The sequence below is a fragment of the Rattus norvegicus genome, chromosome X (assembly GCF_021556685.1).
Source record: "Rattus norvegicus strain SHRSP/BbbUtx chromosome X, alternate assembly SHRSP_T2T, whole genome shotgun sequence".
Lineage (NCBI taxonomy): Eukaryota > Metazoa > Chordata > Mammalia > Rodentia > Muridae > Rattus > Rattus norvegicus.
In genome coordinates this window covers 76429206-76448406 of record NC_141554.1, presented here as the reverse complement: position 1 = coordinate 76448406, position 19201 = coordinate 76429206, and the positions used below count along the sequence as shown (strand labels likewise).

General features: G+C 42.4%; 1 protein-coding gene across 1 annotated transcript in view; it reads right to left on the bottom strand.

Annotated features, from left to right (window-relative positions):
• Nucleotides 1-11833: 11833 nt before the first annotated feature.
• The window catches only part of Chic1 (cysteine-rich hydrophobic domain 1), a 44067-nt gene continuing 36699 nt past the window's right edge, over nucleotides 11834-19201 (bottom strand). The window contains exon 6 of the mRNA NM_001401184.1: nucleotides 11834-18180. Coding sequence (NP_001388113.1) covers nucleotides 18130-18180 — 51 coding nt within the window. The 3' untranslated portion in view covers nucleotides 11834-18129. The remainder of the gene's footprint in view (nucleotides 18181-19201) is intronic.

Sequence of the window (19201 nt, the reverse complement as noted above, 5' to 3'; positions counted from 1 at the left end):
GATGAGAGTGGTATTTTTGTGTTAACAGTTATAACAGCACAAATTAGATTGACACAAACGGGCTAAGGGATTCTGATCCTACTTCATTCACTACAGATATTGTCATTCTAGGTTTGAACTCTACTCTCTCTCTAGGCATCACTTAGTTTTCTCACCTAGCACATCGGGATGTTGGGAAAAAAAAATCAGTTAACCTGTACATCAGAATTACCTGGCCCGAGTGGGAACTGGGGGAGGGCTAAAAACACAGATGTCTGATCACATTATAGAGATTCTGTTTTGGGATAGGTCTCAAATACCAAAGTTTATTACTTTCCCCAATTAGATCTCACAAGTTGGGGATGAAAACAATGAACTGTATGGGAATCTATCAGTTGGCTTTTTGAGGAAAGGCAGTTTTAAAGATAAACTATGTTCGAGAAGACTCACAAAAGAAGCTTTGGGGACAGATTAGAGGCTAGAAGAAATGGTAGAAGTGGGGTTGGTAGAGTGCTTGCTCATTTAGACCCACTCTTACATTTAATAACCTGGGAAACTAAGCTTACATAAATCAACTTTGCCAATACTGGCTTTGATAGTGTAACACCTGTAATCCCAGCTAGAGTAGAGGCAGGAGGATCAGAAATCCAGCTATATAGTGAGTTCAAGGCCAGCCTGGGATATATGAGACTTAGGACCAGGGTGGAGGGTTGGGGATTTAGCTCAGTGGTAGAGGGCTTGCCTAGCAAGGCCCTGGGTTCGGTCCCCAGCTCCGGGGGAGGGGGGGGAAGGACCAGGGTGGAAGATAACTAGAGCCCACAGGCCTGCCCTTGAGGACTTGGGTAAACACTACTACAGTGAGCAAGTATGTGGTGAAAAGATGGAAGAGGAGAAGCAGGGCAGTTTGTGCACTATGAAGAGAGGTGGGATAATGAGGAACAGCCTGATCTGAGAGGCCTGCACAGCCACTGAGGCCATGATGATGTCTGGGCCTGACCTGTCGTCAAGGGCCATGTCAGCTTCTGTGGCCCTATTGTAGCAGGCATCAGTGTCAATGACCATGGCCCATGTTATCACCAATGGCCACACGGGCATCCATAGTCTGCGATGCCATCTGAGGAAATGGTGTTTGAGGGCTCTATCTAGCCCCTTGCTCGCTGAGGCACTAGGGAGAACTTGCCTCGCCTCAGTGGGGTCAGTGCAGGAGGGCTGGCACCGCCCCTTGTCTGGGTACTGCCGGGAGAGCCGGCCCTAATGGCCTGAGCGCGGGAAAACTATCCCCGCCCCTTGCTCGCAGAGGCACCTGGGAGAGCTGGCTCCGCCCCAGGGTGGGGCAGTGCAGGAGGGCTGGCCCCGCCCCTTGCTCGCAGAGGCACCTGGGAGAGCTGGCTCCGCCCCAGGGTGGGGCAATGCAGGAGGGCTGGCCCCGCCCCTTGCTCCCAGAGGCACCTGGGGGAGCTGGACCCGCCCCAATGTGGGGCAGTGCAGGAGGGCTGACCCCGCCCCTTGCTCACAGAGGCACCTGGGAGAGCTGGCTCCGCCCCAGGGTGGGGCAGTGCAGGGCTGGCCCCGCCCCTTGCTCGCAGAGGCACCTGGGAGAGCTGGCTCCGCCCCAGGGTGGGGCAGCGCAGGAGGGCTGGCCCCGCCCCTTGCTCGCAGAGGCACCTGGGAGAGCTGGACCCGCCCCAATGTGGGGCAGTGCAGGAGGGCTGACCCCGCCCCTTGCTCACAGAGGCACCTGGGAGAGCTGGCTCCGCCCCAGGGTGGGGCAGTGCAGGGCTGGCCCCGCCCCTTGCTCGCAGAGGCACCTGGGAGAGCTGGCTCCGCCCCAATGTGGGACAGTGCAGGAGGGCTGGCCCCGCCCCTTGCTCCCAGAGGCACCTGGGAGAGCTGGACCCGCCCCAATGTGGGACAGTGCAGGAGGGCTGGCCCCGCCCCTTGCTCGCAGAGGCACCTGGGAGAGCTGGCTCCGCCCCAGGGTGGGGCAGTGCAGGAGGGATGGCCCGCCCCTTGCTCGCAGAGGCACCTGGGAGAGCTGGACCCGCCCCAATGTGGGACAGTGCAGGAGGGCTGGCCCCGCCCCTTGCTCCCAGAGGCACCTGGGAGAGCTGGACCCGCCCCTATGTGGGACAGTGCAGGAGGGCTGACCCTGCCCCTTGCTCGCAGAGGCACCTGGGAGAAGTGGCCCTGCCCCAGGGTGGGGCAGAGCAGGAGGCTGACCCCGCCCCTTGCTCACAGAGGCACCTGGGAGAGCTGGCTCCGCCCCAATGTGGGGCAGTGCAGGAGGGCTGACCCTGCCCCTTTCTCGCAGAGGCACCTGGGAGAGCTAGACCCGCCCCAATGTGGGACAGTGCAGGAGGGCTGGCCCCGCCCCTTGCTCCCAGAGGCACCTGGGAGGCTGGCTCCGCCCCAGGGTGGGGCAGTGCAGGAGGGCTGACCCCGCCCCTTGCTCGCAGAGGCACCTGGGAGAAGTGGCCCTGCCCCAGGGTGGGGCAGTGCAGGAGGGCTGGCCTCGCCCCTTGCTCGCTGAGGCACCTGGGAGAGCTGGCTCAGCCCTCTGCTCACCAAGGCACTTGGCAGTGAGATGACCAATTCAGCTCCCACTCAGACCCAGATCCAGGGCTTTAAGTTAACCCACGCCAACACCTACCCCATCTATGATCTGCTGGAGCGCATGAAGGGGCTAGTTTTGCAGAACCAAAACTGCATAGTCTTTGTGACACCGGGCAACAGCAGGATATCCTAGAGAAGTCTCTGTGAGGGTCTGGTATTGATAGTGTAGCAGAAGCCAGAGGCCCCGAACATTTGTAAGTTAAGATGTGCGGGATGTTAAGATGTTAAGGGCAAAAGTGTGTAGTGTGGTGTACACTGTAGTTTCCATAGCAAGCAGAGATGACTCGGTTAAGAGCACTGACTGCTCTTCCAGAGGTCCTGAGTTCAATTCCCAGCAACCACATGGTGGCTCACAACCATCTGTAATGGCATCTGATGCCCTCTTCTGGTGTGTCTGAAGACATTGACAGTGTACTCACATATATAAAATAATTAAGTCTTTAAAAGTTACTTTTTGTTTTTTTGGGGGGTCAAGGGAGGTTGCAAGAGTTGGGGGTTGATAGGGAGGGACAGAGAGATGAGTGGGATTGGGGTGCATGAAGTGGAAATCACAAAGAATGAATAAAGATTACGGAAAAGGATCAAGAGAAAAAGCAGGAAGAGGGAGGCTAAATAACAGGATATTTTTGTTTTTTACTGGCTTTCCATTTTACTTCCTGTTATTCATCACATGGCTCACAACTTTACCTTCACAAAAGCTCTTAATTTGCAATTTACTTTCTATGTAATCTCCCCCCCCCCCACCCCCTTCTGAGATGAGATCTCCCCATCTGATCCATCTTGCTGTTCTGGAACGCGTTGTGTATACCAGGCTATCCTGAAACTCTCAGAGATCTATGTGCCTTTGCCTCCTTAGTGCTGGGATTAAAGTCCTGTGTCACCATACCCTCCTTTCAAAAAGAAACATGTATTCTAGTTCATATCTCTGTAGTCCTGCAATCTTGTATAAGATCTCAAAAGCTTCAAAAGCAAGAGCAGCAGTCAGCTCACCTAGTGGCACTACATGCATTTTGTCATTTCTCAACCCTTTTGCTGAAACTCTGCAGTCCTTTCAACTTCCAGGTTCTGTATAAGGAACTGAGAAATATCCAAGATCTCTTTCTACTCATTGGTAAGTCAGTTTTGAAAACACACATGCTAGTTTCCCAATTTCTTCTTTTCCCTGTGGTGGTGGTCTCTTGCTTCTATGGCTTTCTTTGGCTGGAAAATGATCGAAATTCGACCAGTGATATGAGCTTTACCTTATTGGATCTGAATTTCAGTCATGTCAATGTTAGAGCCCCCAAAGTCTGAAACAAGTCAGATTTCTTGGCAAAGATGTTGGGCAAGTGGAGACAGGCAAAGAAGAGCAAAGCAGCTAACTGGCCAGTTCAAGGCCTGTTGATAGGTATTTAAAGTATTAGTGGTAGGAGGAAGAGGGGTTCTGAATCCCCACTCTACTACCCTTACCTAAGGAGATATTGACAGTTGATAGCAGCTGTTGGCAGAGGGAAATTCAACTTTCTTTAAGAGTATGACCCTTGGTAGTTGCAACGAATGGGCCCACATCCAGGAACTTTTGGGCAGCATAGTCTGTCGTCTGTCTATTAAAAAGAGGACTCAAGGTTGGGAAGGGATAATGAGGTTAAGATTAGATCTGGGAGGAGTTGAGAGAGGAGTAGGGAGTAGTATGAGCAAAGAACCCTATATAAAAATTTCAAATAATTGATGAAAACATTATATTAAAAGTTTAGTGGTCATTTAGTTTATATTAAAAGCTTAGTGGTCATTTAGCTTATATTAAAGATTAGTGGTCATTTAATTCGTTTTTAGCACTAGACAAGTTGATTTACCTAAGCTTTGAGAGATGGCTTAGTGGCTAAGAACACTTGCCACTCTTCCAAAGGACTAGAGTTGTCCTCCCAGTACCATGTTGAGCCTTGCACTGTCCATATGCAGACACACACGCATTCATAAATAAAAATAAATCTTAAAAATATTAGTGGACATTTGACTTATGTTTTGCACTGGGCAGTTTGGTTTACCTAAGTCTTAACCTCCTGGGTTACCCAACGTGAAAGTGGGCATAGATGAACTCTAAATTTTACTGCAGCTCAAATGCTTTAACTACTGTGCTAAACACATGGCTGCTTTGTGACTGTCAGAGCTTCAGAGTCCAGAAAGTGGGGAGGATAGAGAATGGACAGCTTAGAATCAGCTTCCAAGGGCTGGAGAGATGGCTCAGTGGTTAAGAGCACTGTCTGCTCTTCCAGAGGTCCTGAGTTCAATTCCCAACAACCACATGGTGGCTTACAACCATCTGTAATGGGATCTAATACCCTCTTCTGGTGTCTGAAGACAGCAACAGTGTACTTATATATAATAAATAAATCTTTAAAAAAAGTAATCAGCCTCCAAGAGGATGAAGTAAGCTTTAAGACAAAGCAAGCAGTTGGGAAGCTCATTTTCCCTCTCAGGAAGGAGTTCCTTATCTTCAAGTTAGAGATTTCTATGCCTACTTATAAAACTCAAGCTTTTGGAGAGTGTGCGTTTTGGAGAGAAACCAGAAAGCTCTGGAATGTACAGGTATGTAAAATGTGACTGAGCTGAGGTCTAAGAAACTGAAAGGCATGTAAGCAAATGGTATTCCAAAGCATGTCCTCGGTGTGCTGTGTACCCACCTCCTAATAACTATAAATAAAATACCTTGGCAGGGTGGCTTTTGTGATCTTAAGCACTCTTCTTGTCACATGCCACACCTGGGAGCCCTGCTCCTGTTTGGGAAGTCTTTAAATTTAATTAACCTAGTCTTAATCCAACTGCTGATAACTTAGCTTGATTAAAATCTACTATGTTATCTTCAATCCTATAATAATATAGACAGAGGAATCTATAACATGGTTTTTCCTCTTCTCATGATACCATAATATTTTAGTTGTGGTGGTAAAACAGGAGTGTTTTCTACTTTCTCAATAAAAAAAATTGAGGGGCTGGAGAGACGGCTCAGTGGTTAAGAGCACTGACTGCTCTTCCAGAGGTCCTGAGTTCAATCCCAGCAACCATATGGTGGCTCACAACCATCTGTAATGGGATCTGATGTTCTCTTCTGGTGTATCTGAAGATAGCTACAGTGCACTCATACACATAAAATAAATAAATAAATCTTTAAAAAAAAGAATGCATAGGTGACTCTCTGTTCTATACATGGGAAAAGGTTTTAAAAAAGTAAAATAAAAAAATTGAGATTGTGGATTGACAAATGCACTTTTTATGGAGACACTTGAATAACATTCCCAATGTGTACTATACTTTTAAAAAATCTAGGGGTTGGGGATTTAGCTCAGTGGTAGAGCGCTTGCCTAGCAAGTGCAAGGCCCTGGGTTTGGTCCCCAGCTCTGAAAAAAAAAGAAAAAAAAATCTGGATGGTTATTATAGGAAACACATTTACAGAAATATCATATACCACACACGATTGCTAATTAGGCAACAAAAGAAGGAACAGACAATGTTACTGGATGTGGACATGCCAGAAGTATTTCTACTTACAAGGGCTATATCAATTCATAGATGCAAGACAATGCCAGATCCTGTCAGAGAACAGTCTACTAAGGTCATATATACTTCATTTTCCAACATAGTTCCTGTCTGAGTCCCCAGGGCATCCTATGGTCACAGAGTTCTATCTGTCTGCACAGATTTGATAGTTGCACACTATGTGACTAAGATTCAGGGTATCATCAAGGGGAAGCAAGAAGACCATTCTGATTCCCTTAATGGTGGAGTGCTTCAGGTAAACAGATGAGCTTTGCATATAGGGCACTTAAGGAACTGGTAAAGATGCACAATGTAGCCCTGACAATGTTAAATAATGTGAGCTTCAAAATGAGGACCTGGGAAGACAAGTTGTGAAACTGTTCACTTGACAGTAAAGAAATAGAAGTTCACACTGCCTAATACACCACAGCTAGTAAACAGAAAAACAAGGCTTCAACATTGGTTTTCACAAAGGCCTCAGTCTAGTCTATCACTATGTAAGGATGCCTAATATCCTTGTTAGTCTTTTGTCAAAGAAGCTAAACAAGAGGGAACACACAAGTGAAGAAGCTTGAACCTCACTTAGCAGGGGGAATAAAACAGTGAGAAGAGGCAGATGGAGGGAGGGGACTGGGAGGGAGAGGAGATAGGGAGGGAATGGGGGTTGTTCAGGATCAGGCGTGGGGAGGGACAGGAGAGGGGACAGATGGCCATGAGAATGAATCGAAATCTGCAACTGACGGGGTGGGGAGGTGGGGGCGAATCTCTAGAGCATGACAGAGACCAGGGATAAGGAAGGCACTCAAGATCAATGGGGGTGGCCTTAGCTATGACTCAGCACTGGGGTTAGAGTACCAGGCAAGAACCCTGGTGGAGTGATAGGGACACCAACCCACCCACAAACCTTTCGACCCAAAATGTGTCCTGTCTATAAGAAATGCAGGGACAGGGGTTGGGGATTTAGCTCAGTGGTAGAGCGCTTGCCTAGCAAGCGCAAGGTCCTGGGTTCGGTCCCCAGCTCCGGAAAAAAAAAAGAAAAAGAAAAAAAAGAAAAAAAGAAAGAAATGCAGGGACAAAGATGCAAATGAGGGAGTGGCCAAACAATAACTGGCCCAATTTGAGACCCATCCCATGAGCAGGCACTAATTCCTGACACTATGAGTGATATTCCGTTATGCTTGCACACAGGAGTCTAGCATGGCTGTCCTCTGAGAGGCTCCACCCAGCAGCTGACTCAGACAGACGCAGAGACCCACAGCCAAACAGTGAATGGAATTTGGGGACTTTTATGGAAGAATAGGAGGAAGGATTGCAGCCCCTAAGGGGTTAGGAACTCCACAGGAAGCCAACAGAGTCAACTAATCTGGACCCTTGGGGCTCTGAGAGTCTGAACCGCCAACCAAAGAATGGGCTGGACCTATGCCTTCTGTTCATATGTAGCAGATGTGCAGCTTGGTCATCAAGTGGTTCCTGAACAACTGGAGCAGGGCTTTTCCTGAAAGCTGTTCCCTATCTGTAGGATATGTTCTTCTAGCTAGGCTGCCTTGTCTGGCTTCAGTGGGAGACTGAATCTAGCTTCGCCGAGACTTGATGTGCCAGAGTGGGAGGATACCCAGGGAGGCTCCCACCAGCTCAGAGGAGAAGGGGGAATAGGGGAAGGATTGTGGGAGGGAGTGACCAGGAGAGGGGCAGTGAATGGGGATGTAAAGTGAATAAAAAAGAGGGCCCAGCTCCCTGTGGTCAGTGTCACTCCTGCAGGTACTCTCAGAGTGGATAAGAAAGTAAGCCGAGCAAACCACTAAGCAGCCTCCAAGGCTTTTGCTTCAGTTCCTGCCTCAGTACCCTGCTCTGACTTCCCTCAGTGATGGATTGTGACCTGAGTTGTAAGCAAAGAACCAGTCTGCCTCTATCTCAGGCTTAGAAGCCATTTTAGAGTAAAGACAAACTTCATTCAAGTTTACATTAAACCTCTGTTTCTTAAGGATTAGGCTATGCCCCATCTACAACCTTAACTACAAAGGTTCTGTAATGCCTCTCCCAGGATTGGCAATCATGTCTGTTTCAAAAGGTTATAACCATCTTGCAACCCTAACTTTGTTTCAAACAGTTATATGACTACCTATAACTACCTTGTAATGACTCCGTGTTCTGCCTACCTTGCAACCTTGTCTGTTCAAGGGACTAACTTGCTAGGCTTATGTTCTGTTCCTGTAATCCTGCCTATTTTGTCCTCCAAATCCCTTGTTTGGAAACCCTGTACCCCTAAACTGTAAAAAGCTTGTAGCCAATGCTGTCCTTTCCAACCCTGCCTTAGGAGCAGGGAGGCACAATGGCACAGTAAGGATTCCTGTTCCAAAAAGGAAAACCAGGGAAAGAAAGGTTTAAGATTAGTGTTAATCATGGGCTGGAGAGATGGCTCAGCGGTTAAGAGCACCCGACTACTCTTCCAGAGATCCTGAGTTCAATTCCCAGCAACCACATGGTGGCTCACAACCATCTGTAAAGAGATCCGATGCCCTCTTCTGGTGTATCTGAAGACAGCTACAGTGTACTTATATATAATAAATGAATAAATCTTATATTTAAAAAAAAAGATTAGTGTTAATCCCAAACATGGGGGGAGAAAGGCCACCGACTCAAATAGGAGACTTTGGACTGGACTTTTGAGCAATACTGAAACAGCGAAGATGTTAAGGATTTTTATGGACTGAAAGCATTTTGCTTTATTGTGACCCAGCACCCAGGCACATAAAATGGCTGCCTCAGGCATAGTGGCATGGTGCATGCCTGTGATCCAAGCAAGTTGGGGGTTGTGAGTTTGGAGCTAACCTGCTGGGTTTCAGGCTACCTGCGTGTGAGGCTGTGGTCTGGTCACCTTTAAAAGAAGTAAAAACAAAACAAAACGCCCCAAATCAAAACCAAAAAAAAAAAAAAAAACCAACTCCCCCAAAACCCCCAAAACAAAACAAAAACAGAAAAAAACAATCCCCCCCAAAAAACAAAAAACAAAAAAACCACCACCACCACCAACAGCAACAAGAATAAAAAAACCCCAAAACAAATCAAAACAAAAAACATAGGCTGTTACTTTTTCTCTGTATTTCTAAAGGAATTGAGAATGGAAATAGGTAATTTGGACAAGGCAGGGAAAGAAAGACTCATTGTCTCTTCTTTGTAGCAGTGTCATGTGGAAATTCAGGGTTCTCAGTATGGACTCAATCTTGTTAATAGAAGAATTTAATAAAAGATTCGCAGCCAGGCATGGTGGTGCATGCCTTGAATCCCAGCACTTGGGAGCCAGAGGTAGGTAGGTGGATCTTTGTGAGGCCAGCCTGGTCTACATAGGGAGTTTCGGGCCATGCAAAGGTATATAGTGAGTCAGTGTTCCTTCCACCTCTTTCCCCCAAAAGGACAGACTAAAAAAACAAAAATTTAAACAACAACAAACAATAAAATCCCTACAGACTAGCTTCATGGACCATTTTACTACAGTTTGAAAAAAAAAAAACAGATAAGCAAAAATGCAGAGAAGGCAAGCTGTTAATCTCAGCGGTTGCCAGGAGGAGGGAGAGGAAAGAGGAACAGGAAGCCCTGCTTTCTGAGTTAGGGTCTAAGGCAAGATGGTATGTTCAGTAGTAATGCAGGTTGACAAGAACTTGTGGGATGTTCTCTAGGTCCACATGGATTAACTTTTTTTTTTAAATTATTGACTTCTTGAGTAGCTGTGTAAATTTATGTGCACACCATACCTGCGGCGCCCATGGAGACTAGAGAGTGTTGGATCTCCTGCACCTTGAGTTACAGGTGGGAGGCATTTGATGTGGGGGCTGGGAACGGAATGTTTTTAGCCAGAGGCAGGGCTCAGAATCCATTCTTTCCACCTGCAGGAAGTTTAGCTTTCACTTAAAGGAAATCTCCACCTGTGCGAAGGAACTTTAAGTTGTAAGGAGGATAGTTGTAAATTGTGAGGGTCAGGTAGTGGGAGTACAGGTGAAAAGCTGACTATGCCAGAAAGGTCCATCCTCAATAACGTCAAGGCTACTAACCCCTATCTACCTAACAGCAGCATTAAACTTTAATAGAAAAGTTGAACAGAAAGCAGCAGATATGCATGTGTTAAAGTGACCATGAGGTAAGCTGTTGGAACAGTCGGAAGTCTCTTCCTCCACCAGCTTGGGGTTCCTGGGCAAGTTTTAATCAGTTGGGCTCTATTATTTTAGGGTTCCGTTTTATTGTGAGCTGGACATAAGCCCTTGGAAGTCATTCACACCGATTTTTCTAGATGTTTCCAATGCATTTATTTCTATGTGTTATAAACTGTATGCGTTTTCGTTGTTTTTTTGTTTTTTGAGACAGGGTTTCTCTGTGTAGCTCTGGCTGGACTGGAACTCACTCTGTAGACCAGGCTGGCCCCAAACTCAGAGGTCTGCCTGCTGAGTGCTGGGATTAAAGGCATGGGCCACCACTGCTCAGTTTTTCATATAGCAGCTGTCATTGTCAACAACTGCCATCGACAGAACTAGACCTATTTATTTTCATGTTCTGTGTATACTTTTGAGAGTTCATGTGTGCCTGTGGATGTTGGAAAGCTGAGCTCTGAACTGCTGAGCCATCTTTCTAACCCTTACTTTGCTATTTTTGATGAATGTTGCAGAGGCATTTTTAAAAAAAAATCTAGTATGACTGGATATTTACCACCTGAATTCAATTTAAGTAAAAGACGCTAATAAGGAATCACTTGCTGGTCAAGACTCAGGACTTGCTAAATGCCTTCATATTTCCACACTCCTTACTTAAATATTTGTTTAGTAAGGTCATTTAAAAACAGCTTTCTACTTAGCCATATGTCAAACACCGGGTACAATGAAGGTTCCCAAAGCCAATAAATGGCATAAATTACTTATAGAATCAGATACGATACTACCCAATGGGAAGAAAGGCAAAATGGAAAGTATTGTCATTAAAAGGAAGCCTCAAGTAATAATGATCCTTACAAAGTGATTTATTATTGTTATCAGTTTCAGGCCTGATTATTAGCCCCAACTGGCCTGGAACTTGCTATGTAGACCATGCTGGCCTTGAGTGGACCATAATCTTCCTGCTTCAGGCTCTCAGGGACTAGAGGTCTGTGCCACTATACCTGGCTTGTTGAGTTATGGTGTTAGACTACTAACAAAGGTGGTTAAGAATATGTTTGTTGATCACCATCATGATGACGGTTTCATAAGGTCTAAATGTGTGTAAAATTAATATAAATTAACTTTATTATACAACATGGCAAATTGTGACCTGGAGGTGTAAGCTAAATAAACCCTTTCTTTTCCTCTTTAATCCTAGCACTTAGGAGGCAGAGGCAGGCAGATCTCTGTGAGTTTGAGACTAGCCTGGTCTTCAGAGCAAGTTCCAGGACAGTCAGGGCTAAGCAGAGAAATCCTGTCTCAGAAAAATGTACATTTAAGTATTTATTTATTTATTTATTTGTGTGTGTGTGTGTGTGTGTGTGTGTGTGTGTGTGTGTGTGTGTGTGTGATGTGAGATCAGAGGACAACTTGTGGGAGTTAGATCTCTCCTTCTAACATGTGGGTCCTGGGGACCAAACTCAGGTCACCAGGCTAGGCAACAAGACTTTTACCAGCTGAGTTATTGTATCTGCTCCTAAGTAATGATATTATAATGATGAAAATCTAAGGAAATCGAGAAGGTATGCCCCAAAGCCACACAGTTCAACTCAGTAACATAGATTTGTACTTTATTGGAATTTGCATCCTGAGAATAAAATTGTATCTGACAAGTGAACAACGACAGAAGCAGCAGTGGGAGTCTCAGAGGCAGGTAGCCTTCATTTGGCACAGCTGTATATAGGTTGAGTTCTTCCAGGAGAGTCAGTCCTGGCCTCAAGGGGGAAGAGGAATTCATTCCACAGGCTACATAACACTACAAGATGCATGAAAGTTCTTGGTTTGACAGATATAGCCACTATTATTCTCTTCTGATAAAGCTGTCCCAACAGGAATCCTCTGCCAAAAATGGAGAAGTTGTTTCATTTTCAATCAGGTTTTTTGAACAATGCCAGCTCTGTAGCTATCTGGATGTCCTTGCAGTAGATTCATACTTGTATGTAATTAGTCCAAGGACAGCAAACTAGCTTGGAGATTATATAATTTCAAACATTTGTAACTTGTTCCAAAGTCCAGGCATTAGAACAATTTTCAACTATTTGCTTACAATACAAACAGAAAAGCAGGAAAATTATGCCAAGATAAAAGCAAATCAAATAAGCAGGAGTAAAAGGACCATTTGAGAACTTATTGCCTTGATTATCATACAGGCTTTACACACAGAACTACTTTCAGATGCTGAGAAATTGTTAGTTAGACTAATGCTAGAACATGACACCAGAACACTGCACATTTGCGATCCTGTATGTGTATATGGACATACCCCACTGAATCAGTTCAGTGCCAGAATCCTGAAACAAATCAAAACTGAAGGCAAATTATATCTGTATTTATAGCTCAATCTACTCAATTCTATATTCTCTCTCTCTCTCTCTCTCTCTCTCTCTCTCTCTCTCTCTCTCTCTCTCTATCATTCAGGGACTAGGAAGCAATGTGTTGAGAGGCCAATAATCTTAGTGCTTTTACAAAGTGGCTCCCACCATTTTCATCATATGGATCTCTAAATTCCTTCCCCATTTTCAAGTATATATTAAAGTACACTTAAGGACAGCTTTCTCAGTTCCATTAATTAATTACAAGCACACTTCCATTCACAGCTTTAATCAGTGTCAGTAAGCAATGGCAATAGACAGAACAGGAAAGAACATAAGCAAAATGCATGGTGAATCCATGTCTTGTTTGGCTGGTGTAGAAGGAATGTGTGTGGCCATTAGTGTTATGGTTTGAATTAATAATTCTTGAGAAAGACTCAAGGTTACTTTCCACTGTTATTTTTATTTACTCTAACCTGAGGGCCACTGGTTTATACCCACCTGCTTTCCTCCCTAAATCAAGTATTAATATAGTACAATCACTCATGGTTAACAAATAGGGCATTAGAAACAAAAATGACTTGGAAAAAATAAGTCAATGGTAACACTTACTCTGTAGGATGTTACTGAGAAAGAAAACATAACAACACAGATCGAAAGTCACATCTACGTAGAAATTATATAATCATGCTATCCGATATTTCTTTTAGTCAGCTTCTAAGCACACGGACACATGAAAAAGACCCTCAATTCCCCTGTGAGGTAGGTCCAGATTATTGTCCCCACATCAGCAATGAGGACATGAGGTACAGAGGAATTAAGCAGCAGAGCTAAGAATTAAACTAGAAGTGACTTGGGTTTGAACTCTATGCCATTTTCCTTTCCACTGAATTTTCTAAGTCCATTTGGATTGATCTTTTTGTGAGTAGGGAATGTGGCGAGACACCGAAACAGATGTGAAACTGAGTTTGCAACTCTTCACACAGTCTAAGTGGATACCATTTGTCACACCTGATACCAACTGCATTGTCCGGATTCCACATGGCAAACAAGAGATCCCAGCTCTTACTTCCTAGGGAAACTACATTCACTTTTATCAGCACAGAGGGAATAAGGTCTACCAGGCATTGGGTTCTTTGCATGTGTTTTGACTAACACACAGCAACTCGCAGCCAGCCAGCAAACTGAACTCAAACGGTGTGCAAGGCACTGTGAGTTTCCACCGAGTGCAGATCTGAGAATAACCGTTCCCACACTCTGCAAAGATCTTCTGTGGCTTCTCAGAACCACAGAATGTTAGCTAACCTCTCATTTCCTGTCCAGCTCAAGGCTCAACCCTCTACTTTTACAGAGGAAAACGCTGACACAGAATTTAGGCCACTTGCCTGGGGCCTACAATATCAGATAGATTGTTTCTTCATTAAGTCTGACTTTGACAAAATTCACAGAAAATGGAACATATTCTCAGGTTGCCATCATCAAAATAAAAAGGCTGGCTCAGAATCAGGTGAGAGGAAAAGCTGGAGCAAGATAAGAATTACATAGATATATATATATATATATATATACATATATATACACATACACACTCACACATGGAAGGATATACTTAGAGATATCCTTCAATTATTTTTAGCTCACAAAGTATATGAACAAGTATTAATAAACTTATTCTTTACCACGAAAAATTTCCCAACAGTTCACCACTCAAGGGTGATTTGATAGTTGTAAAATAGACCTTTTTTTTTTTAAGAAGCAGACTTCTATAGGCATAATTGGACTTAATTTCAATGAATTAAATACTTCCACTCAATTTAGGAAAAAGTATTTCCACTGTGTGAAAGCTATTCCAATTAATCAGATGAGTATAAATTCTGTATTTGCCTAGGACATACAGTAAATTCAAACGAAATATTGTCTGTGGTCTTCATGTTCAAGTAATGGTTTAAGGGGCAGCTTATCTGTAAGCAAAAATAAAAGTGCTAATGATTTGTAAAGGTCTCATACATTTGAAAATACCTAATTGTTGTTAGGCTTACAAATGCTATTGAGCTCTCCTAACGTTATAAAGGCAACAACAACTCTCATTAAAATGGCAATGCTGGCCACAAATACAGCTCATTTCTGAGATATTGGTGTTTACAGGTCATGTTGATATAAGAAATATGGACATTTAATTCTTAAGCGAGTTTTGGTAGGTCTTTGATCAAAGACCATTGTCCTTCCAGAACCATGTTAAATTCTATGCTTATTAGCATTAAAATCACACTAATTTTAAGTGACTAATAGTTCTATTCTGTGATATTTTCTCACTAATATACCACATGATTAAAAGATAAATAAATGGATTTAAGTAAGAGAAATATAATAACCTAGTGCTATCATGCCTAGTTAAAATGAATGATTTCTAATCATTATTAATTCATTTATTCTGCTTCCTTCTACATACCACATTATCTTTGAAAAAGACAAGGCACTTTCCCATCTATTTCTAAAGTTACAATAATCTCTTTCCTAAATTAACATGGGGTAAAATGGGAGCCGAGTAGAGGACATGACTGAGATAAGGGCATGTGACATTTGCCCTTATTTTTTTATTAATAATATAGATGTTACTGGCCTTTTAGACAAACTTTAAAATGACCAGTTGGATCAATGTATTAAACCAGAATCTTGGATCGAATGAGAAATAACAGCCACTAATTTTCTTTCTTTTCTTTTCTTTTTTTCTTGAGACAGCCTGTAGCCCAAGCTGGTTTTGAACTCATGTAGCCCAGGCTGGCTTCAAATTCACAGCAATTCTCTTACCTTAGCCCCCAAAATGCTGGGATTAGAGGTGTAAACCACCATGCCAGGCTTTAACTCGAAATCTCAAAGCCTACTGAGATTTAGAAGCTTTGCCTAAAACATGTTTTTTTTTTTTTTTTTAAACTTTTTTTCCTTTGGAAACTACCATGGTAATAAATGATTATTGTATATCAACAAAATTATTCTCTTTTTCAGTCAAAAATAACTTTCACAAAATACCTGGCTAACCCAATAGAAAAATACAAGTTACATTCTATCCTGAGGTTAAAAGAAAAAAAGTTTGATCGGGGAGGGATTAGTGACCACAGTGTACTCTGTCAGCGTAGTACTTGCTGTGGCTAATTTCAATGAAAAGGAACTTCTTCCCCACTCAAACTACAGTCACATAAGAAAGAAAGGAAACAAGAAAATGGACTGTTTTCTGGTATTTCAAGAAACTATGATCTATCAATCAGTATACTGAACAATAAAATAACACAGTTATGAGTAGTTCAAATTGATTTGACATATTATGGTAAATATTTTAAATCACAAATACTATTATAACTTGAATTATACTTGGTCACTTCCAGATACAATCTATTCCTGTCTTGATATTTGTTTCATGGAAACAATTCATTACACTTCTTGATTTCTTTTTGAACAAAATGAAGTGTGATTTGTACATGGCAGAAAAAGTTCCTATGATTACGATTTGGTGAAATTCTAAGGCTACAGACAAAATGTAAGATTACTGAGGGCTGACATTCACAAGTAATTATTTTACCAGTGAGAATGAAAAATTCTATATTATGATGGAAATCAATTTTGGTATTAAAACATCACAGTATGAAGCATAAATTTGATGACATTAGCTGGAACATAAGACATAGATATGTTTTTCCCTGACCTTAGCTATAAAACAAGACATTAGGTATGCATTTTCAAAGGCTTCCTTCTTATCTATAAAAATACACCTTCAGTTTTGCAGCAGGCAGACATATTTGCAGGCATACATAATATATTAGAACTTAGAGATCTGGTGGCTCAAAAAGGTTTTGTGCAAACCATTAGAACCACTTTATCAAACAGGATGTCCTTCCTCTTTCCATCAAGGACTAAGGATTTCAGATTAGGCATAAGTCTTAAAAGTGCCTTAAAAAGGCTCGACCTTGATGAGATTTGCTCTGTTCACTGAGATGAGCTTACTTAAAAGCAGCTAAGAGTAGAAGGACAGAGAGAATGTATGTCAGTCACTGCCCATATACAGGCATTCACTTGCAGTTGAATTAATGTTATAAAACATTTGTTATATTATAATTTCAAATTATAGTAGAACCAATGTAGTAATGAAACTCAATTTAATTATGGAAAAAAAACCCCAGAAAGATGCATGTATCAATCAAAACATGTGGCCAATTTACAAACAAAACCAATTTTATCTAAATTTTACTTGTCTTTCCTCAATAATTTATAAATGTTTAAAAAAGATCTTCAATCAGAAGGCTAAGGCTGTTTTCTCAACTGACTAGCTTACTATGTAGGTAAGAGTTTCTCTGTGCTCTTTCTCAATGTAGAATACAGGAACTTCAGAGGAGGATAAGCCATGGCTTTCATGGAGGCCTCGATAACTCACATGAGAGGCAAAAATCTCAAGACACTTTGTTTTTAAGACAGGGTCTCTCTGTGTAGCCCTGGCTGTCCTAGACCCATACTGTAGACTAGGCTAGCCTCAAACTCAACGAGATCCCTGGCCTCTGCCTTCTGAGTGCTGGGATTAACAACATGTGCCCAGCTCTCAAGACTTTTAAAGACCAAAATTTTGTGTATTTTCAAAGGAGGGAAAGGATACACAGGGGAAAGGAAATGAGAACTAGTGAGGCTATAAGATGGGGAGGATAAAAGGAACAGTGAATTAAATGGAAAAAAAATTCTTGGTCTCAGGTGCAATGCCCAAGATCTGAAGTAATGATTTCAATTTTAATCCACTTATTAGGAAGGGCACACTGCCCCACACCTGAAATTTAACATACTCATTTTGGCTTTGCCACAAAACAGCATGTTAAAGGTCTCTACATTCAAAAGGATGCTTGCAAACGTCATTCATATTAAAATCTATGTGGAATTGTTGGCAATACATTGATAATAATAATACATTCTGTAAACCATGGCATACCACATTTTACATTATGCAAAGAGACAATATTTACAAGTCTTTAGGAATTTAAATATTTTATCCACTAACATAAGTGACAGTTTAGCAAAGTGCAGGAGGAAACCAGTGCTATTAATCGCATGTTCTTTAAGAGCAGAGTAAAACCATTTCTAAAAGCTACCAAAAGCTTATTTGGGTGTGTTCAGTAAGGGATTACAGAGCATTAAATAGCCTAGAAAAATGATGCATATTTAGAAACAGTGAGTATGAAAATCATAAGGCAGCATGCTCAGAACAAGGTTTTTGTTTTGTTTCTTTAAACACCAGCACTGATGTCTTTTAGTGTCAACGGTAAATACGGATATATGTTTGCATTTAAAAATCGAGAGTGCAAAACACAAGCCTCATTTAATAACAAAAAGGATGTGCAAATTTTCTTAAATTAACACAAATAAAAGAGTGAGAAGAATAGTCTACTGTTGTAAAGAATAAATTGAACACAGCGAAGGAGACTGTCTCCATTCCAAGATCATCTACAAGGCACTAAGGGTAGGAAATGACAGATAACACAGAAGTGACTGAATGAAACTCCTCAGTCGGGCCGGAATATGGGGTATTTTGGTAAGAATTCTATTAGTATTACCTGTAAAATAAAGACAGAAAAGGATATATTGACAAAATATTTTTCATTTAATGTACATAGCCCACAAAACCTCGTTGATTACCACAGGACTGTATTTTCATTGTGGATTATAGGGAGTGCAGTGCAAGACACAGTTTTCCAAAGAATTAAGTTATGACCAAACAGGCCTCTTGTTTTAAAACAGTACACACTCTTCTTTTTTTTTTTTTCCTGGAGCTGAGGACCGAACCACAGGGCCTTGCGCTTGCTAGGCAAGCGCCCTACCACTGAGCTAAATCCCTAACCCCTTGTTTTAAAACAGAACTGGCAGCCAACCCTACCCACTAGAACTAACAGCTGCTATTGTCTGATTTACGGCTGCTATTTGCAGAGAGTCAAGCTCTAGTACAGTTTTATATCCCCATATCTTTTCTTTCAGCCAAGGAGAAGAGATTAAAACTACTTTATACAGATTAGGGAAAAAATAACTTTTTATTTTCTAAAAATTAAAACAGCTAATATTAGTTGAGGATTATTATTTTTGTAAGTTTATGAAATATGAACGAGTAGCTCAAACAGATTGACTATGAAACTAAACTGCAGAAAGGCTTACGATATTTCTGTTTTTGTGAGACAGGGTCTCAGTATGTGGCCCTGGCTGGCCTGGAACTTGCTATGAAGATCGACCTGGCCCCAAACTCACAGATATTCATCTATCTACCTGCCATCTGTTTCCAAGAGCTGGAATTAAAGGTACAAGCCACTTCTATTATTACGCTCTTGTATTATTGCTATGATGAAGGCAGTTCTATGTATCTCAGGCAGGCCTTGACCTTGCCATGAAGCCAAAGATGACCTTGAACTTCCAGATTACAGACTTGAAGTGGTGCTGGGGGCCAAACCAAGGGTTCTAGATGCTGGATAAGCACTTTTCTGATTGTACTATATTCTCAGCCCTGGAGTGTTTAATGATAAACACTGAAAGTTTAGAAGGTTCAGGATGCTGAATAGATCATATTGTTTATATGTGGTTTTATGCTTT